Source organism: Aptenodytes patagonicus, chromosome 5, assembly GCF_965638725.1.
Source record: "Aptenodytes patagonicus chromosome 5, bAptPat1.pri.cur, whole genome shotgun sequence".
NCBI classification, from domain to species: Eukaryota; Metazoa; Chordata; class Aves; order Sphenisciformes; family Spheniscidae; genus Aptenodytes; species Aptenodytes patagonicus.
Window position 1 is genome coordinate 28,915,101 of NC_134953.1, and position 13,971 is coordinate 28,929,071.

General features: G+C 40.5%; 1 protein-coding gene across 1 annotated transcript in view; it reads right to left on the reverse strand.

The window, feature by feature from the left end:
• The window catches only part of CPXM2 (carboxypeptidase X, M14 family member 2), a 78,806-nt gene extending 77,800 nt beyond the window's left edge, over window positions 1-1,006 (reverse strand). The window contains exon 1 of the mRNA XM_076339194.1: window positions 626-1,006. Coding sequence (XP_076195309.1) covers window positions 626-953 — 328 coding nt within the window. The 5' untranslated portion in view covers window positions 954-1,006. The remainder of the gene's footprint in view (window positions 1-625) is intronic.
• Window positions 1,007-13,971: the final 12,965 nt, after the last annotated feature.

Here is a 13,971-nt window from a genome sequence, read left to right on the forward strand (position 1 = left end):
ATAGAAAATGGAATTAAGGGTGGCCTTTTTATTATAAGGCATTTGTGTACTGCTTAATTTCTTTATTTTACAGGTCAATAATTAGATTGAGTTGTTATGCCTTAGTCTTTTACAGGAAGATCTTTGTTTACATATCTTCCTCTGGAGGGCTTTAAAATGAAATCTCAAAGAAATTCACAAGTTTATAAGTAAAATTGATTCAGGAACCTCTCTTTGATTAGAATAACAAGGGATAAAGTAAGGTGTCATCATATACAATCAGCTTTTACTACGAAATCTGTCTCTCTTCTTTTGCTTATAGAACAGCAGCTTTAACAGCAAGCCAGTTGTCAAGTGTAATTAAGAAGGAAAAGTCCATATACTAGCTAGAGTGCAGCATAATTAATACGTTACCACTCTGAAATCTCTTTACTTGATGAGGAAAGGGTTAAAAAGCCTATAAAGTTCTGTAGATCTGTTCTGTGGGATATTAAAAATTAATGTGTTGTCATCATCATCACCACGAGCACATTTATTGTTATTATTACCAAGACTGCCATTAACTGGATATTCATTAATGCTAAAAGTCACAGTCAGCATGAGATTCAGCAGTCTCCAAGCTCTGGAGGAGGAGGTGGAAAGTTACCTGGTGGAGTTTCAAGAATGGATTTTCCTTTTTTGTTGCTTTTCTTCGGTTTTAACTCTTTCCTGCTCGGTTTGAACCCTGGGTGCTCCTCTGTCTCTGCAGCACGGATAGGTCCTTCCACTCCAGGTTGCTCCGTGAAAGGAAAAAACTCTTCACCGGGATATGGAAAGGAATAATAATGATCCCTGTTGCTAATCTCCTGCAGGTAATAATCCTGATCGTCCATGGGTACAGCCCGGGACACATCCCCCAGCAATGCCAGCCCAAAGGCGCAGAGAGCGAGGCAGAGTTGGGAAGAACACGAGCCTTTCTTTCTAAGGACAATCATTGTTTGCTTTTGCAGAAATCTCCTCTGCAAGTCCCAGAACTTTATTTGGAAACAGGGAAAACAGAGAGCCTTGGCAGCTGGCACCCCGCTCCCCCCCCCCCCCCCCCCCTCCAGGAGACGCAGAGGGCTAAAGGAGCCTGCTTGCGAAAAGTGCCTCCGCTTTGGGCTAGTTTTGCAAAAGTTGCGAGGAGCGCAGCGGGACGGAGGGCTGCGGAGGGAGGGGGCAGGACGGGGATGCATGTGATCGTCGGGCTCACCAGCCAGACAGACGGACAAGCACTCCGCTCCGCCGGCATTTGGCAGGTGGGATCTCCAGCGCGGTTAGCTTGCTGCTTTTCCTCTCCTGCCTTTCATTTTTCTGTTGTTCCTGCTTTCTTCCGAAAAACAGAGTTCCAAGACAGTTTCAGCTAAATCCCCTAACAGCTTCTTTAGTCTTCCCGCACACAGCTAATCCAAGAGAGCATTTATTCAAAGAAAAGTAAACTTGGCAGCCAGCCTTTGCCTCCCAGCCTGTGTACAAAACTGTTTCCCTCCCCCAGGAGATGCTGTGCAGATGCGGGTGGGCACACAGAGCTGGGAGTGAATCCTGCCTGCATCTGGCAGGGTTCATCTGTCTGTGCTTTGACCCTGGGCATACATGAAGATACGTGTGATGTGGGTCTATGGCAAATAATCCTCATTCCATATATGTTGTGCTATATCCCCTTTCATGTTTGGGGTTTTTTTTCAGCTTTTACAAATGTAGGATCCCTCTCCAGCACCGATCTCAACCTCCCTTGTTTATATTAGTTTATACATATATATCATGTATAGTTTATATATAGCTTATATTAGTTTATATATATTTTTATATATATAAAAATATATATTAGTCATATATAACTAAAATAACTCAACACATAGCATGTGCCAATTTATAAGAGGCTTCTCCTAGGGTATATGGGAGCTCCCTGGATTCAGCCCAGCTGAAAACCAGGAAGGACATGTTTCATCAGTGGCCCTTTTTCTCACCCTTTTTGGAACGATCCTGACTTTTGTTCCCTCTGAAACATCTTCTAAACAGATCAGGATGTATTGTGCTATCAGCTGCACACATGCAACCCGGTGTTGTTAATGGAATCAATCTGTCTGAGAATAAAATCTTATCTTTCGTCTTTTTCATACCTCTAAAAAAACTTTAAGTGCTAAAGGAAATGTGCAGCAGTTGGCTTGCATGAAATATGAATCTTTACTCCCGTGTTGAAAATACCAGCTTATAGTTTCATCATGTATACTGTATGTCTTGCCATTGTCCAGTCAGCTAGGAGAAAGTATTACATCTGTTACCCCACTCTTTATTCTGCCTTTGCAATCACATTTCGTGTGTGTTTCACATAACTTTAGTACCATAATAAGCATAATTTAATATCTCAGTACCTCTATCTCTTGGTATATTTGGTTTCCAGACTGTGGGTGATCCAGCCCTATATATTTAATGATCATCATTGCTTTCTTAGTCACTATCCCAAAAGCAATTCAGTGATTATATTGTGTCTGTTGTCCTTCCTTTTAGACAAATGAAAACATGTTTTCACTAGCAATTCTATTTTCATCCTTCAGTTTTACATTTTTTAAAATCTGAAAACTGTGACTTTGTCTATTTTAAATATGGGAATTTTCATTTTCTAAAACTAGAATAAAATATACTTTGCTTTTTCACTGCTTTACTGAATTATATATTTTTTTAAATTTCATTTGATGAAAAACTGCTTCCCATCAAACTTTTTAGATAGTTTTACCTGGAATAGATGGCTTTGTCACCTTTGGCACAGTGCACAGTGACTGGGTGCAGTGTGGGAGCTAAGACCCACTGGATAAGATGTGTGAAACAGACTGCTTGTTCTTTGTATTCAGTGGCAGGCTGAATATCCTGGATATCCCATCTTAGTGATTTCACAGATGTTCTTACTTTGTTTTCCCTTTCCAAAGCATCCAGTCCTCTCTTCCCTTGGTCCTAACTTCAGAGGGCAGAGCACAAGCTACAGAAAATGTATATAATTTTGTTACCATTTCCAGCACAGTCACTCTTTTGCAAATATTGTGGACATTCACATACCTAGAGAAGTAATAGAAAAATAGACTTTTCCGTGACATCATTAATGACCTATTTTTTCGGTAACTAAAGGAGATTTAGCTGCAAATTATTATTTAGCTCATTGCAGTGGTCAAAGAAGGATACATAGAAACAGAAGAGGATTTACATTTCCAAGCATAACAAGAAGTATTTTCATAAAATATAGAGTCAAGTGTACATTAATTAAAGACCTGAGGAATGCGATTTGGGGGAATTTTACATTATCTGCTTTTGGCAACTTTACATGTGTACAATTCAATAATGTATGTATGTAAACACCAGGTATTTTCTTTCACATACAACAGTCTGATTGTATAAAATAGCACCTCATCTATAAAGAGGCAACTGGGGGGGAGCGTAATTTATCCTATATATTATAACAATGTGTCATATTGGATTTGGACCTCTTCAGTAGGTGAGTATGCATAGTAGCTGTATCTATGTTGATGCATGACTATAGCTGCATACAGTATAACAGTAAAAATCTTCTCCTGCCAATATCAGACCTGTTCTTATTTAATATATGTAAAAAAATACATTTAAGTGACAGAAATATCCACCCAAATGTTACCCAGATCACCCATCACAATTCCTTATTATCCATGTACCCAACAACTCATTGCTGTATGTTCATGTTGTTTAAGTGAGGTGTTGGTGGTAAAATTAGGGGTCAAATCATGTGCCAGCAGTGTTTCATCTCATTCTTTCACCTCGCCCCTAATAATTTCTGAATTCGTTGGCAGATTACAAGCAAATTCATCAAAGCAGTGAAGATCTCAGTGAAGTTTCCATGCGTTGCAGTTAACTAAGAGTCTCTGCAAGGGCCTCCCCACCAAGTGATCTGAGGAGAAAGGCCACCACGTGAGCTTGCATGCTGCTGGAAACAAGAGAAGCCATACCCGAGCCAGGAGAGAAGCTTGGTGAGGAATTCACAGTCAGCCATGAGGACATACCCAGCAGGACACATCGAGAGACTCAAGGAGCAGAAGTTTTGCTTGCACACCTCCTCTTCTGCAGGTAAGAACTTTGCAGAACTTCAGGCGGTGCCGTACCCACTCCTGCACCTCCCACAGTCACCACAAATAACTCTCTTTTCGCTCCATGTGTACTTACCTTAAGAAAGATTTATTCACCCAAACATACCTATCAATATCTATTCCTGGGTCTTGCCCTGCGTCAATAACCAGTTCCCCTATATTTCTTTCTCTTGAATTTTGATATTTTCTGTGGGTGTGCATATGGATGCACTGCTGCTCCTTCTAGACCCACCTCTGCTTTTGGGGTGTGCATACATCCAGCCAGATGGAACTACACAAAAGTCTGTCTCTAGGCAGAATTTTGGTCTTCCTCACTGCAAGATGTTTTTAGCGTTTTTTTCTCTCAGTCAGCATCCTAGTAACATACAACTTACAGGAAAGGAGATGATTTTTCTTCTTAGAGTGGCACGGGAGTATTAAGTTCACTGAAGGCTCAGATGTTTTTGGCCTAAGGGCTGTTCCTTATTTTTGCCTGTGAAGCATCACAATAGCTTTTAAAAACTTGCAGTTGATGTGGAAGGAGATGAAGCAAACTAATATTTTTGTAGAACAACTGTAACTTGCATTATCCTCCCCTCCTGGACCGATGCCAGTGATAATGTGTAAGTCATTCCACACTTTGCTTTAAACCTTTGTCCTGCTGAAATGAAACACAACATGCTGTTATCTGCAAACAAACAGGGCTTTTCCCCGCTGTTCCCAATAAGTATTTATTTGAAAGATGATGGTTTACCCTCTAAGCTGAGTTAACACTTCTCAAGCCATGTATTTTGAGCCAGTTTCAACAACACCCCTGGAAAAAGAGGCACCCCCAGCTCCCCCTCGCCCCTAGCCGCAGGCAAAAAGTTGTCTTTAGCTGGACCAGTCCCCGTGTCACCCCCGAGCTGGAGATGCTCAGGTGCCAGCAGCGGGAGGGCACGTGTGAGCCACCCTTTCCTGCCTTTCCTATGCCCTGAGATGGTGTTTCCCAGCTCTTATTTCACATATACCATTTTGACAATATATGGCTTTAGTGGAACTAGTGGTTTGTGTTTAGAGAACTGGGCTCTACGTGTCGTGCTTTTCCCCTCCCACATCTGCAGCCTTGTTTCTTTCTATCTGGTTGTCAACAACTGTAACTTCACAAAGATCAGATTCAGGAATGCACTTTTACTGAAGAGAGGCAGAGTTGTATGTGTAAGCACTGTCCTGGTTCAAGGTCTTCATTTGTATTTATACTACACAATCAATGATTGCACGTTTATGCTTAATTCAACCTCAAACTGCTTGGTGACTCCTGCAACTTCTCCTTTGGAATATGTGCATCACTTTTTAATTGGAGAAAAACTTCGTGGTTTGAAAGAAAAGACAAAGAAATAGGCATCCCTCTTGCATTGCCATTCCACAGTAACTTTCTGAGGTAGCGCATAAGGTTTCTATGTGTCTTGGCAACAAAACAACACTGAAAATAACTTTCCTTCTGAACACCAGTAAAGGTTCTGTTCCTTTGTACTTCAGATCTGTAGTAAATCATGGAGCACAGAATGGAGCAAGAAAATAGAATTACACTTTTTAAACAGTCATTTTCTTTTCCACAAAAAACATTTACCCCTGCTGTCAACAAGGTCAAACCACCTCAGAGGAAATGGAAACCTAAAACTGACATTGGGAAATACAAAGTAAACTGCATTTAACATTTATGCATCTTTTAGATGCCTGTTTCTTACATATGTAACAGAGACAGATACTAGCTAGTTGTCCTTCTGCTTACTTGCGTACACTGCCTGCATCCCTGGGGTATCCAGGCATTTAAAAGCCTATCTGCACTTGTTGATAAGGCAGATCCTTGAAAGAGTGGCTCTTTCTCCAAAAATGACTGGAAACAAAAACAAGCTCTCATATGGAGACATTTTACTCATTTTAAGAGGCATTTGACTTTAAAGGGAATTTCATTATTTTACCAGGAGAGGGATGCCAAAGATACGTGGATCTTAACATTTGTCTCTGAGCATATCAAATAATGATACAAAATATGAATGAGTCTAAATAACAGCCAGTTATGTTCCCCTACCTCACGAGCAGGCTGCTGTTTCCTTTAGGAAAACAGATTTTAAAATAAAGAGATGACATTAATGAAGGCAATTATTTCCTTTAGCAATTGCCTATTTTAACTGTTAGAAACGCAGCATGCATTCTGACCGGGGAAATAACCTGGTGTATTCTCTCTAACTTTTCTAGTAAGAACAACATGACCTTCAGATAATCATTCAGCATATTGCTTTTGTGCTTGTGTCTGAAGAAGGAACTCGGATTGCCATGGAAACAAAAGTTCCTTGTTCTCTTACACTTCCCTGTGCTATGATATCATTTTCACTATATGAACCCTTTTCTTAGCAAGAAATGGAATTGTGGGATTTTCATGTTTTGAGCATCCCAAAGTCATCATCTTAGGTGATGGCTCAGTTCATGGCAGAAATGCTTTGAATACGGAGCAGAGACTGCACCGATCATCATTATTACTTGGGGATATTTAGATCGGATACATCTTCATCAGTTCACTTCTGTTGGAGAAATGAAAAATCTCTACTTACTCTTTTCCAGAGTTTTCTTTACTTTTCCTTCCGTGCTGAACAGATGAGAAGAAATGGCATTTTAAGAAAGACAACATTAACCAGTGACATAAACAAAGCCAAAAAGAATTTCTGGCATTTTTGCAAAGAATGCAATAGTTCTTTTTTTTTATGATGGTAACTACATTTCTTCATGCCTCAGAATGCCTGTAGATTTTATGTTGACAACGCATTGCCCTGGCATTTGGCAGCCACTGCTGGATCAATGCCAGCAGGATTATCGCTAGGAAAGGGACTGAAGAGGCTGCCTTGTGACTAAAGAATCTGTAATGCTAGCAGTACAAAAAGGAGAACAAATAATATTTTTTTCTAATACTATTTATTTTTTGTTGATTTATCAGCATTTGAAAGACTGTAGGTCTGCATTAGTCAATGGTTTAAAGCAGAGGCTTTTTGCATTGTTCAAAAATGGGCAAATTTTATGTGCATTTTATTTTAACCGTAAGACTGAGCCAGCATTAGGACGACAGAGATTACTGGATGACAGTGGTTTTATGGAACAGTGGAGAAAATGGGACAAAATACCCCCACTGTGCACACAGCCAGGCTGCGGGTGATGTGCGGCTGAAATGTCCTTTTCGGTTTACTTGTATGAAAACAGCCACTTCCAGCAAATTCCCATGGACATCACCTACCTGCCAACATTTGAATTTCAAAAAGTAATGACTCTCACATTTCAGTCTGGTATTTCCTGGACCAAAATTGCTGTACGTGTGCCATGCGGAGTGTGAGCAGTATGTTTAACACATCCCAGGCAGCAGCAGGGAAATGCAGTGCGGAGTTTGTCTGAAACCTACTCAAAGGCCATTTTTCCTGGGATTTCTGCAACATCCACAGCCTAAGTGTAGCCCGAGAGGTCATGGACAAAAGTCCGGTGGGAACTGAAGATGACACATAAATGTAGTAGTCTTTGTCATGCTAAATGCAATAGAGCTGGCAAATGCAATGTCATCAGAGAGTAGTCCTTAAAATTTCTGTATTTAAGGATTGCATTTTAAAAACAGAACAGCAGGGTTATTCCTTTCAGATATACTACTTTCAGTAGTATTCATGGTTGTGATTCATTTGGGTGAATAAATACATAATGTGATACTTCCATACGATAACTACGTCTCTGCATAGCTTACGTCCAAATCCAAACAGATTCAATGTAATTTAGTGAAGTTTCATTATTTATAGATAATATATTTGTTTGAAGGTGGGAAGAGCTGATTTTGTTTATATTCATAATCACATATTTTTGACAATATGCTGGAAGTACCTTCCATAATGCATTCACTTATGAAAACAGTGAAAATGCAAGGATTTATGGGAAAGAAAAGCTCTGAAATGAGTTTCACTTGTCATGCAGAAGGCATCAAAGATTCATGTCAGACTTACATTACCAGATATGTCAATATAATTTCACAACTGTGTAATAAACTTATTTGAACCTGTCTTATAGCCATTAAAAAAGGGCTTGTGCCAGCCTGTTGGATAAAGCTGTTTGAAAGGTGAAGTGATAGGCTCTAGAGATGCAGTGAAGCTTTAAGGCTATGCAGATGTTTACTAATATGTGGCATAACATAAATTATAAAGTTCCAGAGAATTTTTTGCCATCTCATATCACAAATGCCCAACTGTTTGAAATGCACTAATATATTTTTCCGCATAGGTCCTTGGCACTAATTCTGCCAAGGAAGTGTGATGGTGAAAATTGCCTTGCATTTTTAAATCTATCATAAGTATTTAGTTTCCAAAAATCATAGAATAGCTTAGGTTGAAAGGGGCCTTTGGTAGACCAGCATCTCCCTTTTTAATCCCCTTTGTATGTTTAGACTATAAGATCTCTAAGACAGACTTTATTTCTCACAGTGCGGTTGTATATCCCACTCATTAATGGGATCAACACTGTTAGAGATATTATTGACTTCAACAGAGTTATATCATAAAGAGTATCATTAACATTTGGGTGACTGAATTTGAGTTTTGGAAATATTGAAACTTAGCCAAATATACCTCATAGTGCAGTTCAGATTGGTTTTGCTTGCTTCGTACTGGTTATGGCAAACACAGTCCAAGTAAAATACCTGGCATTAACTTGAGGCCAGATAAGCTTGTCAGCTGATTAAGGAGTAATTTCCAGAAGCATCCATCAGGACTTAAATGACTTATCTCAGAAATAATGATAACAACAATAACAACAACAACAACAATAATAATAATAATAATATTTTTTTAAAGAAAATCACTTGTGAATAATAGTAAGAAGAACCGGTGTTTCCTCCTGCGATAGTATCCAGACAAGTGAGTTTCTTATTTCTTTTTTACTGCTATAACTGGATTAATAACTGAACTGGTACAAAGTAATTTCAAAATTCTCCCAGCATTTTTAAGGACGTTGTTATGTGGTGTTATTGCTTATGACCTTCTCTTCCTCTCCTGCCCGTAGTCCCTACACATTTGCCTTGAGATGGGCCTCCTTTTCTTTAGCCATGATTTGTATGGCATTGACCACAGCGCGTCGGGGGAGAGGCTGAGCCCAGAGGGCTGGCAGAGCAAGGACCATGTTGCTTCTCCACATGGTGAGGCATTACATACTCAAGCAGGCTCCCCAATTCTTCAGTGACACCTTCCCAGATTTTAATACAAATATTGCTACCGAGACCTGCCTTCACACTTGTGATTGTGTTCTGCTTCATCGCTCTTTTCTGCTTCTCGGTGGCCACAGTCTCAGGGCTCCATTTCATGGGAAATCTCAGAAGATTTGCAGTGGTTTTGGAATGAGATCAGCAGAACTCCTGCAAGGCTGGCAACCCCGGGAATGGGACATCTGCACACCTGGGCCTTGAGGTTGGCCTGATATTTATGTAGGCGTAACACTGCACCATAATTATCTTTCCCATCTAGTTTCACAGGTGATTTGAAGCCATACTAAATATGATGCTTTTTCTGAATATAAACAAGCAGTTTCAAATGCATTCATCATCCATATTTTATTCACTTCGGACGAAATCCCAGCAGAAACTCACAAGAGGCTCCAGATCATTTGCAGGGAACATTACCAAAGGCCTCTTTGCCAGCAAATGAGGAAAAATGAAAACTTAGCTCCTCTCTCTCCAGAGAACTCCATCATGCACTCACATATTTTGATTATTTAATGCTGAGTGACAGCTTTAGGTTTTAAGGGTACTTTACATGTATTTTAAATGAGATTACAGGCATACAAGGTCATGATGTTTTATAAATTGTAGAAGTCACTTGCAAACACTCACCTGAAAACTATGATTGTATCAAAAATGTCACACCCTTCCTATACATCTGGATTATCTCCAACAAATTCAAACTGCCAAGGGTGTTACAGAAGCATCACTTTTCCATTCTTATTCCCTCAAGCCCCATGGAAGATCATTTATTTAGTAGGGTCTTTGGAAATGCCTGTCCCATTGTGTTGCACTGTCACCAAGCTGTCTGTCTGCTCGTCTTCCCAGATGTCAGTCCATCTGCAGTGCTCTCGTCACTAGTGATGCTGGAATCCCTGATGGATTTCATTTGAACTGAATGGAAAAATCAAGATGGCAAATAAATTCCCTTCACATAGTATGAAAACTGGCTGAATAGTGAAAACACAGCCAAATTTTTAACCCCAGAGATGGAAAACTGCACTGTGAATTTAACAATTTTCTGTTATGTTTAGCTAGTTGATTTCTCAACATACAGATATCTTCAGACCAACCCAAGCACATGAATCCTCTTGCCAAGATGGCAATTTGGGGATGTGGAAGAGAGCTGAAGGTACTCAATCAGGACAGGGGAGCAGGAGATACGAAGAAAAACTGCACTCACTGTGATGAGCAGCCATAGGCATCAAGTCATTAGAGAAGAGGCATATAGGAAACAAAGAATGGAGATCCAGAAGAAATTATGCTCAGCGTCCTTTCTGCCTGCACATGCTACCTGTGCCTCAAGTCCCCCCAGGACACTCGCTGCAAGCTTAGGGGTTTTTTTCTTATTTCTACATCAGCCTCCCTTTTCCTAAAGGCTGCAGTGGTCTTCCAGTCCCCCTGCCCCTGGCCAAAATGTTGTGTCATAGGCCTCCTCTGGGTGAAAATGCACCATCTGTAGAAGGGAGGTACTGCTCCTCTTTTCATGCGAGAGACAATGATGGTCCGAAGCTGCCATTTCTGCACCAACATTTCTGGTGTGTGATTTCTACACCCCTCGCAAGGCTAACAGGCAGGGGAGGAGGGCAGACTGCCGAAAGCTCTTCCTGAGTGAGCTTCCAGACATGGAGGCAGCACATCACCAAACGGAAGGGGGTTTTATAGGCACATTTGATTTAAATCACATATATTCATCTTAAGTGCAGAGGAAAAAGGAAACTTCACCCACAGTACCTGTCCTGCCAATGAAGTTGCCATATGTGGAATTTAGGTTGCAGCTAAGAACTTCTGGGCTTTTTAACAGCTGTGAGGATGCGTTGTGATTGGTTTAATAAACTAATATGAATACAACCTTTGGCAGCAGATCATCTTCCCTGAATTTTTACAATGAGCCGAGCTGTCAGCCGCTTCTTTCTTTAATCCCAGAGTTGCAATTATTTTGGTTCTTGATTCAGCAGGCACTTTGCTTCGAGACCTTGGTGAGTACCATTTGAGCAGGGTGGAAAAGTCCTTCCCTGTCCTGAGCTGCTTGGCAGCCTGTGAACATGGGCGAAGGGCTCTGAGCCATGAGGAGGAGAACGCTCGGGTAGATGTAAGGCTCATCAGTGGTCATCTCCTTACATGCCCATACACCTCCTCGCGTCTCAGCAATTCACTGCAGGGCAGTGTTAGTTATTCAAGACACTCAAGAATCTGCTCAGACAAACTAGGGGTTTTCCAGTGTCATATTTTCCTGTGAGAAATGCTCCATGTCATGAGCCTTCCCATATCCACAAACATCTACTGCCTCCGGGGCTGCACAGTGAACTCTGTCTAAGCAACCTGAGGGCCAGCACAGCAGCAAAGAAGGATGTGATGTGCCTAGAAAGTTTTCTTCTGCTGTAGCAGATGTATCTTCACGTTGGTAGTGGAAAATTAGCTTCGAAAGTTAGGGTCAGCTGGAGCATCACTTACAGCTACTTTCTACATGGTTCACTTCTAACTGTGATCCATCATACATACCAGACTAATGGATTACAGTGCAGCAAGTTTAGCTTCATCTTCCTTTATCTTGGAAAATCTGAGTAATGATATTAAGTGTATTTTTCCATAAATAATTTGTATGAGGAGGCCAACCTTGTAATTGCAATGGAAAATATTCTTTTCCTGTTATTTCGCCCAATCATGTGTAAATTCCTCCTGCCTACTTGTGTAAGACTGTCACGAAAGAAAAAAATACTTAAAAGGCAATGTTGAAAATGCCCTGGAAAACACCAGAAGCATAAAACAAAACAGTAGTGTAGAGAAAGGCAAAGCAAGACACAGTAAATTCCAGACAGCCAGTCAAATTCCACAGATAATCATTAATCTGGGAAAAAATCCTTGCAATTTCTAAGATTATTGGAAGCGGGTGTTGGTTGCTATTGGTTTAAACTTTCTAGTATTTAAATACTTAATCCTGCATAAATAGCATTGCCATTGCTCATCTACTGCAGCAACAGCAGGAGAGGTGAACCACGTGCAAGGGTTCAGATACAAACCGCAACTTCATCCTGCCTGTGACCTGCCGGGAATGCAAAGTCCACTGGCTGCAAACCTTGTGCAAACATCACTCCCAGCTCTAATTTACAACAATTCTCTTTTCAAAAAGCTCTAATGAGATAGTGTTTACAGAGCCCCACTTGTGCGTGTCAGCGGTGCCGGGAAGGCCAGCGGCTGGTGGTGCAGCCCTGCCCGGCGGGCAGCCCCGCAGTGCCGAGGCGTGCAGCCAGCTCCAGGCTCCATCAGGCCAAAAAGACTTTCTTCAGGCCACATCAATTAATGATCCTCTGAATTTCTATCTTAATTCCCTTTCAGACAACCCAGTTATTTTGTAGCTTGGTCCTTAATGCCTGTGCCATTATTTCACATGGCTCCTTACTTCATTTATTACAGTGTTGGTGTTCTCAGCGCCTCAAATTTGTCCAATAGCTGTTTTTGGTAAGAAAATAGGAAGAAACCAGAGGGTTTTATTATCAGCCCAACAGCAGTCTATTGAGGTAACACTGCCTTTACAGACAGACCTTTCTGCTTGGTTTGTCAGTCTCTTTCATTTCCTTGTCAGAAAATAAATATCTGTGGTATAAAGGTAGGTTTAAAATGGGACGGTTGTGATTCTGGTCTCTTCGGAGTGAACTGTAATTGTGCTTCTATAAATAAAATATCAAAAGCTATTAATTCTGGAGAATCAGAAGTGCATGTTCATCTTTAAACAGATAAGCAGTGATACTGCACTCTTTCAAAATCAGATTTAGGACTTAAGAGAGAGAAAACCTTTTTTTTTCTCTAAGTTTCTCCCTTTCCCCCAGGCACAAAAGCGCTCCTTGCAGATTTTCTCTTTGCCCAGCTTCTTTGCACTAGCAACAACATGTGGTCCAGCCAAGAGCACAGAAAGCTGAGGAATAGCAGAGCTGTGTTGCTTTGAACTCTGGCACTGACTTGCTGTGTGAACCTGACCATGTTGCTTAAACTTTCTGTAACTCGTTTTCTCTGTTTATTCTCCTTGGAAAAAGTGCATTTTTATCCAGCTGATAAGAGCTGTTAGCATTATTCACTTGTACTTTCATGTGCATTTGTATATTGAACACAGGTTCAATATCACCAGATAACTTTGTTTTTGAAAATTCATGTTAGGAAGGTTAATTAATAGGTTGCCTATGAATGGTGCTCCACCTTCCTATCAAGGAGAAGGCAGGAAAAATCTTGGCATCTGTCCAAATAGTGTCACCTGGTTGCAGTGAGTTCTCCAAATTATTTCTTGAAGAACTTACAACTTGTAAACTACCAACCAGTTTTACAGACATCCTGTTTATAAAAGGGATTGTAAGAGTCTCCCTCCTGTTAACACGACTTTTGAGGTCTCATCTCAGTGCAAATTTCCTGGCTAAATTTGCCAGGATAAAGCATAACCGTGGTTCTCCTTTGCCACAAAAGAAAAAAAGAACAGGTAAGATGCCAGCTATATTAATAGTTGATTCATATAAAAGGTACTTCCAAAGCAAATGAGGCAAAACTGAAAGTTTATGCTTTTCACTGAAATTAGGATATTTCCCTAATGGGGAAATTTAGCATGCAAATTTTTGTATTACACTTGTTATA